The sequence below is a fragment of the Ochotona curzoniae genome, unplaced genomic scaffold, assembly GCF_017591425.1.
Source record: "Ochotona curzoniae isolate NIBS_2020 unplaced genomic scaffold, NIBS_Ocur_1.0 contig_2688, whole genome shotgun sequence".
NCBI lineage: Eukaryota > Metazoa > Chordata > Mammalia > Lagomorpha > Ochotonidae > Ochotona > Ochotona curzoniae.
In genome coordinates, this window is record NW_024465553.1 from 22,550,775 (window position 1) to 22,573,489 (window position 22,715).

Sequence of the window (22,715 nt, forward strand, 5' to 3'; positions counted from 1 at the left end):
CCTCTCTGTATATCTGCCTTTCCAATAAAAATAAAATAAATCTTAAAAAAAAAAAGAATAGAAGTTCTGAGGAAAATATATTTACTTGAGAATAACTATATATATAAAGAATTCACAGAAAGAATAGTATTATGATATAGTTGGAACTGTCTATGTGTTTTCCAAACTCATACTGAAATTCTAACCTGTGAGGTGATGGTATTAGGAGGTGAGATCTCTTGGAAGGTGATCGGTTCTTACAGGTGGAACCCTTGTGAATGGGGTCAGTGTCCTTAAGAAACAGGTCTATTCTGCCTCTACTGCGTGAAGACAGACAATGAGCCTCGATTCCTGACGGCTGGTATCCAGAAGGTAAGCAGTACAGTTCTTCTGTTTAGAAGCTACTCACTGTATGCTGTCTGGGGTAGGCAGCAATCTCAATGGATTAAGATAGATTGTTTAAATTGCTAACAGTCTTGGCTACAGGTTAAGACTTCATTTTGAGGTGTGAGTGTGGTGGTGGGGAGAGGAAGCCTATAAGTTGTACAAATTGTTGCTAAAATTCAGGTTTTTCTTTTTTGGTTAAAAATGATGAAAATATTTTATGTCCAGATAACAAAGGTTGTTTGGATAGCCAGAACATTCTGTTAACTCTCTGGGCTTAGGGCATGTTTTCAGACCATTTTGGGGCTTGTTCAGGAAGCATTTTATAGTTGCTCAAAATTTAAAAATGTTCGTTGACGTCAGAAAAATCAGGGCTCTCAGATAATTCTCCTGCATTGTCCTGTTTAGCTTCTGAGTTTTGGTTTTTGCAGACACATCAGCAAATTTCTCTCCAAAGTGACTATCCATGATTGATAATCTTAATGTCCAATTTCACATCAGGTATGTTTTTAATTTTCAGTGAGTGGCTTTCTCTAAAAGAAATGCAGTGGTTGTACTTCTCCTCAGTGGATGCTCATGGAAGAAATGGCAAAAATAACTCCTAGGTATTGCATCATGGACCATTTTCAGCAAACTGATGAGACTGGACTTGAAGGAAGAATAATCTTTTTTCTGCTATGTCATTAGAGCTTCCACTTTAATGGCATGCTTCATATATAAATTCAGAATAGACATAGCCCATTTGGGTTCCTTAAGGAATTTCACAACTCGCAGCAATTCCTTTTCTACCTGTTTCAGGTTATGCTGTTTAGATACATTCAGGAAAGCACAGTGGCATAGAGACCTTCAACACCACATATGTGAACAGGTGGCCTCAAAAGCTTGGCAGATGTGTTGAGCACCACACTTGCTGGGATAGTTCAGGCACTCCAAGTGTGGGCAGGGGGCATCTTCCAGGTGGCTGTCTCTTAGACTACTTTAAACAGAAGTTTCTCATATTCATGGTTTCTTATTGCTAATTTAAAGATACTGCCTATAAGTATTTCCTGTCTTTACTTACAAAATATTAATATCTGGTCGCCTCTGACAATACCTTTTGATTTTGCCTTTCCCAAATTCAGAATAATAAAGCTGTTCGGGTGATTTTTTTTAAAACTCTATATATTTTTCAACTATATTTGTTTCCTGAATGGCTACTATGATTTGTTCCCTTCTCCTTATAAGAGAAAGAATGCTAAAATATTTGACATATTTCCATAATGCAGATTTGCAACTTTAGAATCACAGCTGTGAGGTTTCATGCACACTTCGATAATCACGCTGTTTGTGTTTGTACGGCCGTGGATGAATGTGTAATCTCCGGTGTCCTGAGTGTTGGTGCAAATCTGCCATTAAGCTGTACAGCTCAACAGATTTTGACAAAATAAAGAAAATATGAAGATACAATATTTGTAGAGATCAAAACAGCTAGAGAAAAATTAATAAATATCAAAACATAAAAATGATACAAATCTAGATTGATCATATCTCCAGAAGACTATGGCATAACTTAGACTGAAAAATGGCCAAAATTAGAAGTGAGAAATGAAACTTGAAGTTACAAATTGCAAAATTATCACTTGGAAACAGATAAACTGCCAAACTATGACATGGAACACAAACTATCTTAACTTAAATTGTTTTAACACTAGCTCCTTCAGACCATATGTTTTAAGAGAAGAGCACAACACAGCATCTCCATACAGACTTGGCCATTTGCCTAGCTTTTTTTTTTTTTTTTCTTTTTGTCATGTCTGTAGGTCAGTAGCAAACATTTACAGAGATTTTCTTTCTTAAATACCTTTCATGCCTTTTCTCTGCTCTGTCTTACTCAGAGTTATCTCCCGGTTTGCAGGCATGTGGGGAGTAAGTCAGCAGATGGAAGCTCTTTCTCTGCCTGCTTCTCTGTGGTGTTTTGTTTTTCTGCCTCTCAAAAAAATTTAAAAAAGCATCATTTCATGCAGTTGTACTTTTCTAGAACTTTATATTAATAAGCCATCGTTATTTATTTTTCCCCTCACTTTTATATATGTGTATTTTTTTTTTTAGAAATTATTTATTTATTTGAAAGGTAGAGTTAGAAAGAGAGAGAGGGAATCTTCCATCCATTTGTTCACTTTGCAAACGGTCGCAATGGCCAGACTGGGCTAAGCTGAAACCAGAAGACAGAAGCTTCTTTGGGTCTTCCACATAGTTGGCATGAGCCCAAACAAGTGGGCCCATCTTTTGCTGTTTTCTCAGGCCCAACAGCAGGGTTCTAGATGGGAAGCCCAGGAGCTGGGACTCAAACTGGTGCCCATACGGGATGTTAGCATTGCAGGTGGATCTTCTTACCCAGAACACCCCAGCGGCAGTCCCAGCATATATATACACACATAATTGTAAACTCGCAGGAAGTAGAAAAAATATATAGAGGTCACCTGTATTCTTCACCTAGTTTCCTCTAATTGCAAATATATAGCCATTATATAATTTCAAAATCATGCCACTAATATAATTGATTATATTTACAATTCTTTTTTTAATATTTATTTTATTTTTATTTTTATCACAAAGTCAGATATACAGAGAGAAGGAGAGACAGTGAGGAAGATCTTCCGTCTGATGATTCACTCCCCCTGTGGTCACAATGGCAGGTACTGCACCGATCCGAAGCCGGGAGCCAGGAACCTCCTCCAGGTCTCCCACATGGGTACAGGGTACCAAAGCTTTGGGCCATCCTCGACTGCTTTCCTAGGCCACAGGCAGGGAGCTGGATGGGAAGCGGGGCTGCCGGGATTAGAACCGACGACCATATGGGTTCCCGGCAAGTTCAAGGAGAGGACTTTAGCAGCTAGGCCATGCTGCCAGGCAGCAGATTAACAATTCTTTGACATTTTTCATATGTGTAAATTTGTGTAACAGTCACCTCAATCAAGATACAAACTATTCAGTCCCCACAGAGGTATTCCTCATGCTGAGTCCTTTCAGTGATACTTTCTTTCCCTTTCGATCCCCAGCCTATTGGAACTTTTAGTTTATTTCCATCTTTATCATTTTGGGAATGTTACAAATATGGAAAAATATATCCCCTTTTTACCTAAAAAATTTATGTAAGATGAAAAGATTTCATGTATTTCAAACATAATGATAGGGCCTGGCACAGTAGCCTAGAGACACCAGGATCTCATATGTGCACTGGTCTAATTCCAGCAGCACCACTTCCTGTCCAGTTCCCTGCTTGTGGCCTGGGAGAGCAGTAGAGGACAGCCCAAAGCCTTGGGACCCTGTGCCCACCTGGGAGACCTGGAAAAAACTCCTGGCTCCTGGCTTCAGTTCGGTTCATCTCTGGCTGTTGCAGCCACTTGGGGAGTGAATCAGCAGATAGAAGATTTTCCTCTCTATCTCCTCTCTGTATATCTGAGTTTCCAATAAAAATGAAAAAAACAAATCTTTAAAACTCCTCTGTTAGACTATAGCATACATTGATGAGCACAAGAACCAGGGTTGGGGGTAGCCCAATCCACAGAAGCTGCTGGAATGTTACAGAGCCAGAATGGGGTGCAAGTCAGTCCAGGTTGGGCTGCAACACCTGTCAGTCCACATGAGGGCCAGGGCTGTGGGCTGGTCAGGCTGGGTGAGGTTGTAGCACATGCCAGTGTGAGCTGGGACTGGGGGCAGATCAAACAGAGCTAGGCTGCAGCACCTGCCAGTGAATATTGAGATGGGGTAGGTCATTGCAGACTGGGCCACAGAACTCACTGGTACACGTAAGACCTGATGCTAGGAGTGGGACTGGTAGGGGAGCTTCAGGAACCCTGCTGCTAAGCCACTGCTTCCGCTGGTGAGTATGTGGACTGGGGGAGGACTGGCTGGGCAGGCTGCAAGATCCGTCAGCTGGCATGTGGGCTGTATTTGGGTTGGGGCTGGGTTGGGCTGGGCCACTATACCAACTGGCACACACAAGAGCCAGAACAGGTGTGGGTCAGCCAGGTTTACCACAGCATTCCTTGGCAAGAGCTGAGACTGGGTATAAGTCATGTCAGGTTGGACTGTAGTATCTCCTGCTAAGGCACAGCATCTGGTGCTGGCAGCGGGCCTGATGGGTAACTGTGCATTCCCCTACTAGGTTGCATCTCCTGCTGCTGAGTTTGAGAGCCAGAGCCGCGGGCAGATCAGGTGTGACAAGGCAGCAGCACCTGCTTGAACATGTGTGGGCTAGAGTTAGAGGTGGGCACAACACACATGGGTGTATGAAAGCTGGGCGGAATGCAAGGTGGCCTGGGCTACACCACAGCATATGCTGGCAAGAACTGAGGCTGAGGCTGGGCTTGGTGGCAGTTATTGGGGGTTACCCTGACCAGGCTATGACACCTGCTGGTATTCATGAAGACTGGGTGGCTAGGCTGCTGTCCCTATCAGTTCACGTGAGAGATGGGGCTGGGGACATATCTGACTAGGCAGTTGCATCCATCAGTATGTGAGTTAGCTGGTGTGAGTGATGGACCAAATCTGATCCTCTACTAGCTGGCACACACAATAATCCAGTCTGTGGTCACCCTAGGTGAGGTTTCTTGGGCCCAACTAGATGGCTGGAAACAGGGAAACTCACAAGATATGTGGTCTGTCCTTTAGTGCACACATTGTGTCTGGTCCTCCTCAGTTACTGATGCCCATGCAACGGAAGGGCATGCCCAGATGCACACAAAGGACAGGGCAGTTAGCTCATCTAGGCTAGCAGTGGATGTAAGTGCCTCGTCAGAGTATGGAAAGCGGAGCAGGACTGATGGCTCTCCTGGCCAAGACTTTTAGCAACTGTCTGGGTATGTGGAGGCACTGAAGTGGACACTTTCAACCAACAGACCTCGGAAAGATTTTCTCAATCCTGGAGCAAAGGAACTGACAATTCTCAGAACTATCAAATCCACTCAAGTAACACCCTCAAACAATAACACTCTCCCTCACACTGGGGTTTTTAAGGTATCATCAAATGACTCTCCCCCATCCCCAGCTGCTGCTGTAGTCTGACATCAAGGAATAACGCTCTCTCCTTCCCCTATTCCCTCCTGCAGATACAGGACAAAAAGAAAAATATGGAAACATTTATTCCACCCACATTCCTCCACACTTCGGCCCTCTCCCACCTTAATTCTGCTGTATCACTGATTACTTAATCTCCAGAAAACACACTGTAAATTGTGGTTGGTGCACAACTGAGAAGGCAGACTTTCTAGTTAATATACTGTCAATTCTCTGAACACTGGGAAAGAGAAATGCAGATTTGAAAGAAGGGATTCAAAATAAAGTGTTAAGGGAGTGAAGAAAATAGAACTTAATGAATTCATGAAAAGTGGTAGGGATGAGTAAAGGGTGAAAGAAAGCATAAGAAATCTGTCCAAAGAAACTTCCCAACACTGTTGTTTTTATAAAACTGAAGTACACTCTTAACTGGACATGCTCACAAGTACAAGGATGTCCCAGAGTACAAGAACACATACCCACATAATAGATTATGCAGCTAATAACACATTTAAGGAGATAAGCTAGGTTTGATATACTACTAAATTTTCAGATGATACAAAATAGTATTTATGACAGCTTTTACAGTAACAAACCAACACAAACTGATCACTATCAAAAGAAATCAAGTGTTAATATGTTGAGTTAAAGCATGAAGAGCCTTGTCCTTTTTCTATCTTCACCTTATTTGATAACAAGAGGTATTTTTTTAAATGTATGTGTGATGACAGTCTAAGGCAGTATGTGAGAAATGCAATGTGGCTGATCCAAATAAAGCTTATCATAGGTGTTCAGAATTGAGATAGAATCAAAGTGTTTCATTTGTTAATGCAGAACCTCATGTAGGAAGAAACATCTGAAATGCACTTGGTTCTAAAGGTTCTGGATCTTACTGAGAAGGGATGAGGACACACATAAAGTCTAGTATAGATGGAATATCATAAAAGTGACCAGAAATGTAGTAAATGGTAACAGATTCACTGGAAGGAATAAATGAATGAGAATAAAAAGTAGGTCATCATTCTGGGTCTACTAGTGTGTAGATTAAAAAAGATTATAATGATGGCTTGCGTATCTGCCAAGACGTCATGGTCTGATGTTGAATCCTCATTGTAAGGTATGAAGAGAATGGAAAAAAATCATGTTCAGACAGGTAATCTTTTATGTGATTAGATTAGATAAGGTAGCTGTGGGATAGGGTGGCCTTATCAGAAGAAGAGAGCAGGAAAGACAGGTACCGCCACTGACAAGCATACTGGCTCCTGCCGTGTGAGGCTCTGCTCTGTCCCAGGACTTTGCCAACAAGATCATCACCGGAGGCTGCACTGATGGGGCCTGCTTGATCCTGGACTGTGAACCCCCACATCAGCCCAAATAAGCTTGCATTCTTCATGAAGTAGGCTGACTCAAGTATTTCATTATGGTGATGAAAAGCTAACTAACAAAGTGTTAGTGAGGATGAGGAAAAACAGGTATTTCACAGTATTAAAGAGATAGAAGATTGATCAGTAATATTTCTGGAGGCAATTTGGTAAGATGTAATCCAAAATCATAGAGAATACAGCACATATATATTATATACATATATGTTATATATATAATATGCAAATAAATAGGTTAATCATAATCCTGTCTATGTTAGCGTTGGAAATGGAATATTTAACAATCGAGCATTGGCTAAATTAACTATGAAAAACTTATAAGATATTATTGTTTTGCAACCATCAAAGACAGACTGATGAAAAGACATTTGTGATGATAGTTATGTGAAAAAACAGATGATGAAAGAGTTAAATTTTATAAGGCATAGAAATAAGTGGGTGATTACATGCAAAGTGTTAGCAGTGGTTTGTTATTTTTGCATTTTATTAGAACATAAACTGCATGAGGATAAAGATGGTAGTGTCTTCCTAGTAGTGCATCCCTACTTCGATTTTAGTTGTGTGAATGAAAACTTGTATTTTCTAGCTTTCCTATAATTAACCTGTTACTGCAATCTAATTCCTTTATACAAAAATAGATTTATATACCAAAAAGTGGGAGCAGGTTCCTGAAGAGACATTTCTGGTATCATTTTTACTCACAGTAGCTAAAACAGAAGCAAGTCAAATGTTCACCAACAGGTGAGTGGATGCAAAAAAACACAGGACATTTGTGATCTTTACCTACATGTACATACACTGGAATATTATTTAGCATTAGATAGGAAGGAAATTCTGACAGAATCTGCAAAACTGATCAATTTTCAGGATATTTTTCTATGTGAAATAAACCATTACAAAAAGTAAATACTTTATACGATATGAGATATCTGGAGTGGTTATATTCATAGAAACAGAAAGCAGAATGTGGTTTCTAGAAAGTGATAGGAAAGGGGAATGGAAAAACTGCTTAAAAAACCTGACTTTTATAAGTTTAAGAGTTCTGGAGATTGCACAGTACACATTAACTTCAGTGAATTTATACTTAAAAATGATTGGCATGTGATGCAGTAGTTATAACACCACTTGAAACGCCCACATTCTATAGAGGATTTCCTGGTTTGAGTCCTGGCTCAAACTTACTTGTAATCCACCTTCTTGCTAATGCAAGGAAGGTATCAGCTGATAGCACAAATACTATTTGTCATTGCTATTCCATGAGAAGTGTGGACTGGGTTCCAGGTTCCTGATTTCGGCCTGGCCTGAGCCTAGCTGTTGTAGGCATTGGCAGAGATTTGGGGAGAGGAACAGAAGATGGAAAAAAGTTTCTCCACATGTATCTTTGTCTCTCTCTGCCCTTCAAATAAAATGGAAATACATAAATTAAAAATGATTAAGATGATAACATTTATGTTATATATATTTTGCCACAATTAGAAATTATTGCAAAAGATCATCAATAATTTTGGTGAAAATCGTTTCATAATATACTGAGTCCATCAAACAAAGGAAAGAAAACACTGGTCTCAGCTGTTCCATTTCTGATCCAGCTCCCTGGTAATGTGTCTTGGAAAACAGTAGAGAATGCCAAGTGCTTGGGCTCCTGCATGCATGTGAGAGAGCTGGAAGCAGCTCTAGCCTGCTGGCTTCGGCCTGGCACAGCCCTGGCCATTGCAGACATTTGCAGAGTGAACCAATCACTGGAATATTCTCTTTCTCGTTTTCCTCCATTTCTTCCCTCACTTTATTTTTCTGAATAACTCTAACTTTCAAATTAAACAAATATATCTTTAGAAAAAAAAGAAGTTATGAAAAGGGTATAGTTTGGGTGGCAGTAAGAGAAGATGGTGAGTGAGATTTGTTAATTTAATATCAGGTGAAAGCCTACAAAGAAAGTTGCAAATGAAGCTTTGATTACACAAGAGATCAAGATCATGCCTACCTGCATATGTTCAACATGAGAGGAAAATGGAGGGTTTTGTTGAAGACAGCAGAGAAAAATCTTGGGGTACATCCAACATGGATTATTGGGGAAAGAGAAAGATTAGGAGCAATAGAAGGCAAAAAGCAGAAAAGCTGTTTCAAGGCCAGGGTAATGTGACTGCTTCTGAACAGTACAAGGAGGCTGAATATCAAGAGAATGAGGGAGACGGGGCAGTCATTCATGAACGTAGGAAAGCAGTGTGTGTGGTAACTGGACACTAGTTAGATTTGGGAGTTTCAACAAATGGATGGTGAGAAAGGAAAGACGACAGGCACAGACCTCTCAATAAATCTAATAGTGAATAACTGGGGAGTAATGCAGCAGCTCAATAAGGAATGGAGTGTTTAGGTATAGGTTTTTTTTAAAATTATTATTATTAGTTTCATGAGAATTTCTGTAAATTTGTGTATAGAAGGAGAAGCCATTAGAGAGAAAACAAAGGTACAGAAGCTATAGGAAACATGAACGAGTGCATACAAGTGACAGAAATTGCCTAAAGGTGACTAAAACCGTATCCTCAGGACCAAAAGAAGACTCAGCACCTAGTGAAGAAATAACTATTGCTAGTGGTTTGGATAACTACATAACAAGCAGCCAAACTCAACTTTATGAACATAATGGTAGTTGGTTGACTGATGTCCAGTACAAAGATGTGGAAGTCACTGTGTAATGTTTTTCCTGGTGGTCAGTGTGGACCTGGCCCAGCCCTGGCTGCTCCGGGCATCTGGAGACTGAACCAGTGAATACCAGCATTCTTTCTCTCTCTCTCTCTCCCCTTCTCAAATTACCTCTCTTTCTCAAATAAGAAAATGAGAAAGTGGACACGTGGGAAGCAAATCAAGATAAATACAAACTAATAGTTAAGTGGAGTTTGATGTATGACTGGCTGAATTACACCATTGCCACATTAACAGAAAATAGCTATTTTTTCTTTTCACCCTCTAAAAATAAATGAAGTTTATTTTCTATTATTTTTCTCAATACATGAGGATCTCAGGCTTTCAAGAGAGACACTGTCTTTATATCATCAGTTTCCAATTTAGTGCCGGGCACGGGACTAAGACTTCAAAAATTTTCTTAGGTTCCATGATATCAGTACCATCTCTGTTTTCACCCAATAATCTTACATTAAAAGATACTATGAAAATGTGAAATAGTGTGAATACACTGTCAGGAATAATTTAGAACATTAGTTGAATCACACAAAAATACTAGTGAGAAAACAGGCAATACAGCTTAAACAAAGTTCCCTAAATAAACAATGATTTGTGAATTTGTTAATTCTATTCAGTTTTTCCAAATCACATGAACTCACTTAGACTTACAAAGCAGGTAAGTAAATAACAAATAAGAACAGTTCATGGAATCAACCAGTTTAGCAGGTTTTTTTTCTGATGCTAAGTAGAACATCATCTGACAGTAAGAATATTGCAGTCATCACTGTAGAAATTAAACTGAAAATGTTGTGAGCAGATGACTAATGTACTTTTACTCAGAAGTAAGCAAATCTGGAATGCTGATTTAGCTCTTTATGAACAAAACAAAAATATTCTATTCTCTTGTTCTAACCAACAGAACCATAAGAGTTAGAGATCCTTGAAATTTTTTTATTTCAAGAGCTCCAAGAAATTAAAAATAATAGTAACAAAGGACTTTACAGAGCAAAGAGATTAAAGAATAAAGTCCTGAAATCTTTTCTTTAATAGAAAGGTCTTGTGGGAAGCGGCCAACTCATGTGTATGAGGGGCCGCCCAAGATGGCGCCTGGCCGAGGGCCAGGAGGCAGGATTTGTCTCCACAGCAGGTAAACAGGAAGTCACAGGGATAGGCTAGTGATTCCACCGGCCTATCAGGTAGCGCCCAGTGGACCCACCAGGAGAACTGATTGGTGGAGAAATATATATAAGCAGCCCACTTTCTGCAATAAAGCTCTTTCTCCTTTTCATTCGCCTGCCCCTTTTTGTTCGTCTCTCCTTTCTTGTTCGCCTGTTCGTTCAGTGAGTGTGTGCTGGTTGCGGTGGCGGTTCCAGGCCCTCGAGATTCCTCGTCATTTTAGTGTCGCCACAGGACAACGACAGGTCTAAAATAATTACTCTTATAGATTTAAACAGTTTGATCCTGCTTAAAAGGCTCTGAGTTTCCAGTGGATTATTTTTTCAGTACTCCAGTTCCACTTTCAAACCTGCTGCCTAAAGTTTAAACACCAAAGTAAAACAGGAAACAAAAGTTTTTGTTTTTGTTTTTAATTTAAAAGGAGAAGTTATAAAGAGAGGAGGAGACACAAAGAGAGAATCTACCATCTGCTGATTCACTGTTCAAGAGGCAACAATGGCTATGGCTGGGTCATTAAGGCAGGGGCCTGGAATTTCATCTGGATGTCCCAAATGGGCACAGGAGCTAGCTAAGCAGCTGCCTGTGATGCCACCATCCCATGGGCACAAGCTCAAGTCCCAGCTGCTCCACTTCTGATCCAGCTCACTGTTAACTGACTGAGGATGGCCCACATGGGCCATCTTTAATTATCATAAGGGGACAAATCTTTGTCTTCTAAAGTTAATGTCACAATGTCATTTTAGACCTTTTTTAGGAAAGGAAATTTAGTCAGATGATGGTGTTTAGACTTAGGGTCTTTGTAAAGTGACTGGATTAGATTACACGATTGAGGGTAGAGTAACAGGAGTGAGGAATGTCCAGCCCTCAGGTGTATGAAGCCTGAGAAATTATTTGATCTGCTAAGGCAACTGTATGCAGGACTTGAAATACAATGATTATAGCAGGTTGATTTTTAAGCTGATATTTTTGTATGCTCTGGGAATGTTACAAATTTATAAAATGTATAAAATTTGTGACATGAAAGGTTCCCTACTGCTGCTCTCGAAGGAGAGGGACAGAGCCCACACAGAATAGACAGACATTCAGTCCCTGCCTCGTGCTCTGTGATCCTTTGTGACATCTCAGAACTCTGTCATCAGGAAAGGCATCACCATTGAGGACCCTACAGCTTGTGCCTGGTTTCAAAAAGAAACTATTCCAGACAAAAACCTCGATTTTAGTCCCATTAGATCCAGATCCATTTCAGACTTCTGATCTGCAGGAATGGAAGAGCATATATTTGTATTGTAAAAGCCATTAATTTTGTGGTAACTCGCTACAGCAGCTGCAGGGAATGAATTCAGGCATCCTGAAGCCTACTTAACGGGTGCAGAAAATGAAGGCTCCTAGATACAGAATACAGAGTCCTACAAAATAGACAGGAAGAATAGGAGAAGCCCAGCAGGAAGCCATCAGCTCTTCTACATTTTTACGATAAAGTACATTTCATCAGGGATTTTGTGATAGTAATGAAAAGCTGACTATTTAGTATTCATATTCTCCAGCTAACATTCTTTGATTATGCCTGCTGAGTGTGATGAAAGGTTATAATACCTATGCTAACAAATAGAATTTACATTTCTTAACACATAATCCCTAGTTCCTTTCACTATTTGTACTTGATTTATCCTGAGGTCAACTTATTGGAGATACCTGTTACAGCAATGTGGATAAACTGGTAAAATCTATGATCTACATTTCTATTTTCAATACAGAATAGATGACAGAAATACCTTTTTTGGAAAGCCCTCCCCTCCCACATTTTGTTTGTTTTACCTCATTCCCTGTTGACATAACTGCAACCACTGGAAACTTATTAACTTCAACCTCTGTGACACCTACAGTCGCCAGAAGACCAATCTCTGAGGGGCCCATGTGGGTTCCTTTGGCCAAAACGCACTCCCCTCTTTTAATGTCATGGCCGATGGGTCTGAAAGTCAAAGCAGAATCATTAGCAGTATGACTACAAAAAGGTTTTCTTCAACTCTCAAGGAAACTTGTCAGAAGATCAGGCAAGAAAAAACCAATCAGATATCTAAAACCTACGTGTTTTTCCTTTTTCCTTTGCTTGAAAAGGAGAACACAGAGCTAGAGAGGGAGAGAAGCCTGTCACCTGTTGGTTCACTCCACATGGATCCAGAACTGGGCCAGGCCAAAGGCAGGAGCTTGGTACTCCATCTGGATCTGCCAAGCCTTTACGCTATGATCTGCTGTCCCCTGCCCACAAGATGTATTAGCAGGAAGCTGAATTAGAAGCAGAACTCAAAGGACTGAAATAGGTTGTAGGCATCCCAAGCAGTGGCTTACCTTTCTGTGTCATGTGCCTGCTGCTTGTTAATTTTAAAAATAAAATCACACAAGAGAAGATAGGAGCAGGATTTGTCTGTTAGTGCTAAACAGGAATATGTTACTTCATATTTGAAAATGTTTTGCAAGCAGCTTTGTAGTACATTACAGTTAGCAGCAATTACATCACTGGGTGCTTAACCGAGTGGTTACACTGTTCGTCAAACCTGCATCTCATATTGGATTACTCAAGCTCCTGCGATTCATGTGGGGGACCTGGACTGACTGAGTTCACAACTTCCTGCTTTAGTTCCACCTGAGGGTTGTCGTGGGCATTTAGAAGAGTAGACCAGGAGATATGAGCTCGATGTCTTTGGCTGTCTCTCTCTTCCTGTGTTTCTACACACACACACACACACACACACACACACACATATACACACACGCCCTAATTGTAAGCTTTCTTTGATATTAAGCCAGAATTAACATGAAAATATTTAGTAGCAGTAGTAAAAGTTTATTTATGGCAGCAAGTCAAGGTGTGACCATAAGAGCAAAACCAACTTAAGTGATCCAAATGAAAGTAATTTTTTTTTTAAATTGGAAAGGCAGATATTTATAGAGAAGATACAGAAAGATATTCTGTCCACTGGTTCACTCCCCAAGTAGCCACAATGGCCAGAGCTGAGCTGATCTGAAGCCAAGAGCCAAGAGTTTCTTCTAGGTCTCTCACATGGGTGCAGGGTCCTAAGGCTTAGGGCCATCCTCGACTGCTTTCCAGGCCACAAGCAGGGAGCTGGCTGGGAAGTGGAGCAGCTAGGATTAGAACCAGTGCCCATATGCGATTCCAGTGGATGCAAGGTGAGGCTTTAGCCACTAGGCAATTGCACCAGGCTGAAAAGTACTTCTATGACTATAACCACATCAGCACTGTTTCTCTTCCACTAAGCTGATCATGTATGGCTGGCTGCCGTAGAATGGGAGAAGTGTAGCTCCACTGTAAGGGAATGTTGAACAAATTATATTAATGGAATCTGGGTAAATATACTGTATCATAAAAGATACAATGAAATATACTATTTATGGTAGGGCAGTGACCTCATTTTTGTCTACGAAGAGAAGCAGTTTGGCCCATGACCATTTAGTCAGTAGAGAATGCACTATCAACTAGCTGTATCTATACCCAATTCTGGAATTAACCATGTTAATAACAAATTTAGTTAATCTAGAGGTTAAGTTAGATAATTCTAGATTATTCCAGGGTTAGAATTAGCTATAGATTATACAGGCTTTATTAGTTTGTCCTCCTTCTCTTCTTTTTAACTATTTCATTTACCTTTATGATCATTGTTAAGAAGCAGGTAGGGCAGAACTAGGAGGAAGAATTCAGAAAATCCATTTTGCTTGTTGCTAATTCCCTGTAAGTTAATGTTTAACTGACACAGCTACAGATTTATAATAGCCACTGTCTCCTGAGTTTATAATTATGTAGACAAAAATGTGGCTGTACATTAAACACGTTATGAACCTACCTGATATCCTGGCCTGGCCGAGCTTGCACCAGAATTCGTACTTCAAGTTCTTCAGTGCCCTATAATAACAGCAAATCATGTAATTTCACACAGCAAAAACCTAAAACGATTTCTGACTAGTAGAATCTTGCTAGTCAGAGAATCCCGGAACACATAAACAGAGAAACAGAAAATCATTTACCAAGCCCTTTGAAAATAGTCTGAATTTTTAACATATGTTCCTAAAAAGTGGATTTGGTGACAGTGGATACATAAATAGAATATTTCTTCAACATTCACTCTTCTGAAAAAATGGACCCATTTAAGCATTAAATCATTTTGTTAGCAGCATTCTCAAGGAGTCTATCTATCCATCCTACCACATTGAACACCCAAATATTCATGGTGGTAATTTTTTATGGGGTTAATACCATGCCCATACTTCCCAAACTCCTGGAGAAATTTTAATGGCAGACTTATAGTTTGCCTGGTGGTATATTATATAAATAAATGACGGTCATTAATTTTGTATTTATAGGCTGTGAATAATACTGTGACATCAGCACCGTGTCTTATCATCTGGCAGAGTCTGCGAGTCCCTGTGCTCTGGCTTTCAGTGCTCTGCTGGCTTCTTGATGCCAGTAAATCTGCTTGGACAGTTCTAACAGCAGCAATGTAATCTGTATGCCAGGAATTGAATTTTACAAGCCCTCCATGTGGGAAGGTGATTAAAAGGAAAATCTCCTGTTTAAGAAAAGTGGCTGACTCTTGGCATGATCAATTCTCACTATATATGTCCAGGAGAATTTATTTAAAACCTCAGTTTTTAAAGTTTTTAAATAAACATATCTTAGAGTTCTTCACAAATCAATATACCCAGTCATTAGAGCCTCAAATGAATCTATTACATGCTTATTTGTGGCTGATATTCTGGTTTCAATAATTATCACTAATTTCTATGAGATAAATCCTGGTATGAATTTAGATGCTATGTCCTTTTTTAGGCAATAAAAGGGGAAGGGCTATAAATGTAATGTCATTTAGTGGTACACCGAAAGCCAGAGACGAAACAATCATTTCATTCAAATCATTTTGCATTTGGCTTAGGCTAATCTTAAAAAACTAGCCAAGGTGTGCTTTGTTAAATTATTCTCTATGAAATTCCATTTTCATAAATTCCATTTTCATAAATTCCTTTGTATTTTAGCAGATGTTGTCTCAATGACAATTTTTTTTTTTCAGTTACAACTTTGTCAACTGTTAATATTTCTCCTAATATTTCTCCTACTGTCTTTCTTTCTTTGCAGGTAAAACTTCTAGGGTCAAACATGGTTCAACTTCTGCTATCATGACAGCAATGATCATGAAAAGCCTTCCTATTATAAATCACTGTCAAGTATTTAAGGCAAATCTTTATTTACTGCCTTGCACTGAGAGGCCCCAACGTAATCAAAGACTTTGGGAATGATTCAGGAAGTGTGGCACAATAAGACCTGGCAGTGACGTACATCATCTGATTCCCTGATAAGTTCGGTGTCTTCCACTTGGACTACTGCATCAGCACCGCAGGGGATTGGAGCACCTGTTGTAACTCGCATGACTTGTCCTGGCATTACTGTTTGAGTTGGCTGGAAAAACAAACACAAAACAGACAGTTGATGCACTCGGCTGTTGCAAAGGCAAAGTCTGCAGGGGATGAAACATCTTTAGAAACAGCCATAAAAGTCTGAAACATTATCTTATCTGGGCCAATGCAACAAAAGTTTCTCACAAACCCATGCACTCATACCAAAGAGACTTTAACTTGAGTCAAGCTGACTTTACACGTACTTGAAGGTGACGACTATTGGATGTATTCTCTTGGTATGCTGCTTCCCCTCTCAAGGACTGCCCCTACACTTGCTACGCCTGCCTCTTACTCAAATCAGGTTAAGTTTCTTTTTTTCAAGTTAACTTTCTTAACATCTGTGAAGTGATTCAATAAAAAAGGCAGGCCATATGATATTATGACTGAAATTTATAAAAAGGCTATATCTTGATAATTTATGAAAGTTTCAATGTTTCAGAAATTCATGAGTCATTAACTAAACTCTGGCTAAATACAGGCAAGTCAGAAAAATCTTTGTAATTATTGCTTTTGAAAAATCTTTCTAAAACATTAGCTCATCTGTCATTTAATAGCAAAAGTCTAGCAAGTACAATTAAAGAGTTTAAAAATCATTTTAGCATATGTACTGACTTGGGCAAAATATTATTTTTGAAAATGAAGCTTTTCATTGTCTGAACTCATGTACAGATGATATAAGGTACCAAGCTTCCCCTGCTAACTTCCCCCAAACATGGAGAGACAAGCCTCTCTCTCTAAGAGCATCTAATAGGTTTGTTCTAAGTTCAGAAGAGTTACTTAGTAGAAGTAAGAACTGAAGAAGGAAGCACCATTAATCTCCAACAGAGAGACACGAGTCCTGCTGGCTCTATAGCTCCCGCGGTGCTACCAGTCCCCGGTATTACTGACTTAGAGGTGCTAATACAATCTTGCTGTTGGCAGGAGGATGCTTCACAGTCGTTTACTTCCCTTAACTCTGTCTATGTTTAGGAAGTAGTCTCTTTACAGGATGCAAAAGAATTTAAAATGGAAAGTTTGGTCCCCAAACTTGGGCCCCAAAACTATATATATACTTTATATATATTATATATATACACACACTTTAATATATACTTTATGGTTTTATGTATATATATATTGAAGTATTTCCATCAATTCACAAACATCAAACCAAATCTCTATGTGTCTCCTTCTTTTCTTTAATCTTTTCCCTATCACACTTTATAAGAACTTATAAAAACTACCAACTTTTGGTGTAATTTTCACATCTCTTCTTTTAGCTCTCTAGTATAAAGATTTCAGAGCCCACGAGACTCCTAACAGGCTGCTGCCTCTCCCTATGGACATCAAGCTGTGCCTCCTACTAGTGATTCTCTAAATTTCCCATGTAATTATGAAACCATCTCTGGGTCTCATGCTATTCTGCCTAGAATGTACCTTTCTCACTGGGCTTTTGCAAAAACACTCTTAGATCCAGTTCCCAAGCTGAAATGTTCAACTTCTTTTTTTGACCAATACCATTAGCTCAGCACCTAATACATTTAATGTCGAAATCTTTTCTATCAGATGTAAACTACTTAAAAGTAGTAATTATGTCTTAATTCAGTTTCTCTCTCTAGAATCTAGTAGATGGAAGAGACAGGAGATAAAAGTGAAAAATGCATGAACACCACTGGAAAAATGGGTAAGTGCTACCTGAACAATTATTATTATTTTGTGATTTGTCTATAAAATGACTTTGGTATTGATGGAAATGGGTGTTAAGAAGTTGAATTAATTATGAGGCAAATCATTTTTCCTAGCTGTTTTTTGTTTTTGGTCCAGACGAAGGTCCTGGGGAGCCCTTGTGGGGCATGAGGAAGCTCCCTCGCTGCAGTGCCAGGCTTAGCTTCTCAACTGTTGCTACCAACAAGTTAGATGAAAGCACTGTCTACAAACAAGGATGGCCCCCAACTACACTTTTTCTTAAGTGGTAGTTTTGAGAAAAGGTATTCCACCTCTTTTCTTTAGTTTCTCATGTACTCGTATGTTTACAGACAATGCAGAGGACTTAAGGAAATAGCTAGAAGGGGTGCCAAAAGTGGGAATACCAGCTTCTTCACTTCAGCATCCAAGCTTTGAGGAGACCCACGTAGTTCTACCAGAACATCAGTTATAATACTGGCATTTTTATTCATTTATTTTTATAGCAAAAGAAAATCATGCAAATACAGGGCTGTGGTGCTTCAAGGGCATGTTTGCAAAATACACAAACAATTCCACACAATTCTACATATTAATAGCTGCTGGTTCTTGAAGAAACAATTCCTTTGGTCCTCATGGGAATCATCTTTTCATCTCTTTGGTAACTTCTGGCTTATCCTTCTCTAAGATTCAGTTTACACTAACAGAAGTAGTTTGGAAATTAGATGAGAGTCGCAGAAAATGAAATAGTCAGTGTTTTCCAGGCCTAGGATCCTCACCTGTTCACCAGCTTGGGATTCCCCAATGATGAAACGGTCTCCTGGGCCATCAGCAGCTGTGAGATGGAACAGAGCCAAGAGAAAAGGTCAGTATGAACCTACAGCAAGGAACAAGAACCTAATATCACAATTCTAAATCTTGACTCAGATTATTTGATAATGTTTCAGAAAAGTTGGCTATTCTTCTTTCTCTCAGACTGTACGATGGTTTTCTGCTTTGTTACAACTGGTTTGATTCTTGGTGTCCATAATTTGAAAGTAGTCTGTCTAGAATGTAGCCTTCTGGTCACTCACCCTACAGTTTCCATGCTCAGACTTTTCCACCAGGAAATTCTTTTAACCTATCCTCCTAAAGAGCTGCCACCTCATCCATGTATGCATGTGTGACATGTGTTGGAATAGTTTACATATGTGTGTGTGTATATATATGTATATACATCAACTATATCATAGTTCTTCATTTTTTCATACAAAAATCCAAGCCGCTTAATTCTGTGTTCTTATTTATGTCCCAGTGTAGTCTTTACAAGAATTCAGTCAAATAGGAAGAAGTCGCATTCCTTTCTCCATTTGAAAGTTGAAGGAAGGGATGTCGGCAGAAAATGAAATAATAAAGAGAATAATTAATATAAAAATTAAATATGAAAAAATTAAGAACCTCAAATAAGCTCTGCTTAGAGGTTCTAGGTACAACTGGGACTAAATCTTGGTCCCTTCATCCCCAGCACACTGCTTGATAATATCATGGTCAAAACGTTATTTCTGAACTAAAATACATAGATAATTATATCACATTTTCCACTGTTACTGTTATTTATCTTAAAACTGGAAAAAACATTTTATAAGAATTGAGATGGAAACAACTTGTCACTTAACACTTTTCTTTTCTTACATATGTCATAATTGAGGCTGAATCAATGAGCTTAATTTAGCTTTCAGGTGAAAACTGTTGACAAAGCACTGCCTCCTGAATGAGCTGCATGATCGTGAACTTGACTCCATGCCATCTGTGCACAGTAAGGGTTGGGGCACACAGATGCAAAAAGCTAACATCATTTACGAGCATGCTAATTATACCTGCTGCACTGACTTAACAAGATCAGTTTTCCTTTTAAAAAGAATACATGAAGTTATATCTTTATGCAACTGCAAAGCAGTACTTTTTTCAAAGGTTCCAAAAAAAAAAAAAAACAGTTTTAACAAGTCATTTTTTTTTGTACACATGGTTTTGGTTAATCTAATGTAGAAAGGGACAAAAAATTTATATTCTCTTTTGTCACTGCATATTATATAGTGTACTTTAGAAATATCTCATTAAATAGATCTGCGGATTTTTGCAGTTTTTTTGATTTTTAATTTTTCACTATTCATATATAAAAACTAAGGAGTTTTCTTATTCCACTTTCATGGGTTACTTTTTGTTGAAAGATTTTAAATAACCAAACAACTGCTTCAACAGTTATCAACATTTTATCAACCTTGTTTCATCTACTCTACCCAGTTATTTCTCCAACTAAGTAAAATGATGATTTTCCTATGACAGAAAATTAACTATATTTCAAACATGAATAAGCTTACTTTAGTTGATTTATCTTCAATAAAAACATTAATAACCTTGCCAGCTCTCACGGCAACCAAGGGCTTTTGTCTTTACACTTTCTACACAGCAGGAAATACAAATGGCTTTAAATAAAACAGCTGAACCTGAACCTCCTCTGCCTCTTAGCACTCTCAGGGATTGCAGCAACATTAGCAAACACTTGTTTCTTTGTTGTTATTGATAAAGGTAAGGATAATATTATTACTTTAAAATAATACTTTTTAAAGATGTTCATTCATTTTATTCAGTCAGTAAATTTTTTTAAAAGTTTTTTTTTTTTTTAAATTGGGAAATCAGATATACAGAGAGGAGGAGAGACAGCGAAGAAGATCTTCCATCCATTGATTCATTCTCTAAGTGACTGCAATGGCCAGAGCTGATCTGATTTGAAGCAGGAGGAGCCAGGTCTCCCACGCGAGTGCAGGGTCCTAAGGCTTTGGGCCGTCTTCGACTGCTTTCCCAGGTCACAGGTAGGGAGTTGGATGGGAAACAGGGCCCCTGCCGGGATTAGAACCGGCGCCCATATGGGATCTTGGTGTATGCCAGGTGAGGAAGTTAACCACTAGGCTACTCCTCCGTGCCCCAGTCAGTAAATTTTTACTCAGTGTCTTTAAACTCTCCAGTGTAACACTAGGAGCTGAGGTTTGAATAGAGTAAAATTGGACATTGTTCAATTGTCATGCAGTGCTAAGATGCTGCAGAGTTTGTGAGCTCTGGATCATAAATTGGAATGCGCTATAAAATCAATTTATAAAGAATTATTTAATGAAAAAGGATATAAAATATATTCATAAGTATGGTTATGATGGGCACTGTTGCATGAAATTGCTGTTTAAATGTTTATCTATATTTATATGTATTATATATTTATATAGATCCATATATACCACTGACTTGAGAGGTATAATGCATTTAATGTATTTCTTCCATGGTGTCACTTAAGTAGAGAGGAAGGCATATTAATAAAATAAATCACACTAATGAGCACATATAATAAATTCAACTTCAAAAACTGCACTAACGGGAGGGAACATTGTTTTCTGAGAGTATATATATGGTATCTAAGGCACACAGGAGGGGCAGGAAAGCCACCCTAACAAAAAATTTTTCTGATTTCAGTTTGAAGGATGAGTAAGAGCTGAATAAGTATGCTTGTGTGCACACCCCGCCAACAAAGATACACAGAGACTGAAAGTAAAAGGATGGAAAAAGATGTTCCAAGCCAACAGAGAGCAAAAAAGAGCAGGAGTAGCATCCTAACATCAGGCAAAACGCGTTTAACACACAAAAAAGAGTCTTTAATTTTGTCAAAAAAGACCAAGAAGGACATTATGTATTGCAAAAGTGATCAATTGAACAGGAAGAGGTGATCACAGTAAAAGTTTACACATCCAATGCCAGGGAGCTTGGCTATTTAAAACAAACAGTAATGGGTCTAAGGGAGACATAGACTTTGTCATAGCAATAATAATGTGGTTGTCAACATCCCACTCTCATCAATGGACAGGCCAACCAACAAAAAAATCAACAACAACAACAACAACAAAACAACAGAGCTACTCTCTGCTATGGACCAAATGGACCTAACTGATATCCACAGAACATCGGATTCCACAGCAGCAGAGTGGACATTGTGTTCATTAGTGCATAACATTTTCTCTAAGCTAGAGCATGTACCAGGTCAGGAAGCAAGTCTCAACACATCTGAATAAACTGAACTCACAACAGGTATTTTCTTGTTCTAGCAATAGAATGAAGCTGAAAATTAAAAACTAAGAAACTCAAATGATCTAACAATGAATCTCAAAGATGCAGACAAACAACAATTCAAATCCAAAATTAGTAGAAGGAAAGAAGCAGAGGAGAAATAAAATTGACAACAAAAATATTACACCAAAGATTAGTGAAATGAACTGATAATCTTTCACCAAACAAATAAAAAAAAGAGAGGGGGAAGACCTAGACAAATAAAATCAGAGCAGAAAAAACTAACAACATGACGGATACACAAAAAATTATCAAAAATTACTACAAAAAGCTATGTGCCAACAAATTGGAAAATACAGAAGTCATGGGTAGGCTTCTGGATACACACAATCTACCAATACTGAATCTTGAAGACACAGAAAACCTAAATAAACCAATCATCAAGTTGGAGACTGAATCTGTAATAAAGACTTTCCTCACAAAGAGAAGTTCAGGACAGGATGGCTTCACTGCTGAATTCTACCAGACTTTTAAAGAACTACTACTTAAATTCTCCTCAAACTATTCAAAACAATTCAAAGGCACAGGATTTTTCCAGCATTACAAAAACCTAGAAAAATACATAATGAAGAATTAGAGCTATGACACATATGGGCAAACCAGGGTAGGGGGTGGGCCTGGTGGGAGTTATTGTGTGTCGCTCCAACTAGGCTGCAGCTCCCACTTGTTTATGTGAGGGCCGAGTATGTGCTGGGCAGCAGCAGGCTGGACTACAACACCCATTGGTTCCACTGGAAGTTGGGAGTGAAAACAGAACCAACCCAGCAATTACAACCACCAGCTGATCGGGGCGATGGACTGTGCCGG

General features: G+C 38.9%; 1 protein-coding gene across 12 annotated transcripts in view; it reads right to left on the reverse strand.

The window, feature by feature from the left end:
* Positions 1-22,715, reverse strand: part of GPHN (gephyrin) — a 276,180-nt gene that overhangs the window by 33,334 nt on the left and 220,131 nt on the right. For all 12 annotated transcript variants that reach the window (XM_040975435.1, XM_040975432.1, XM_040975433.1 and 9 more), the window contains 4 exons: positions 18,542-18,597; positions 15,982-16,101; positions 14,495-14,553; positions 12,453-12,606 (listed from right to left, as the gene is read on the reverse strand). In XM_040975435.1, the coding sequence (XP_040831369.1) occupies positions 12,453-12,606; positions 14,495-14,553; positions 15,982-16,101; positions 18,542-18,597 (389 nt within the window). The remainder of the gene's footprint in view (positions 1-12,452; positions 12,607-14,494; positions 14,554-15,981; positions 16,102-18,541; positions 18,598-22,715) is intronic.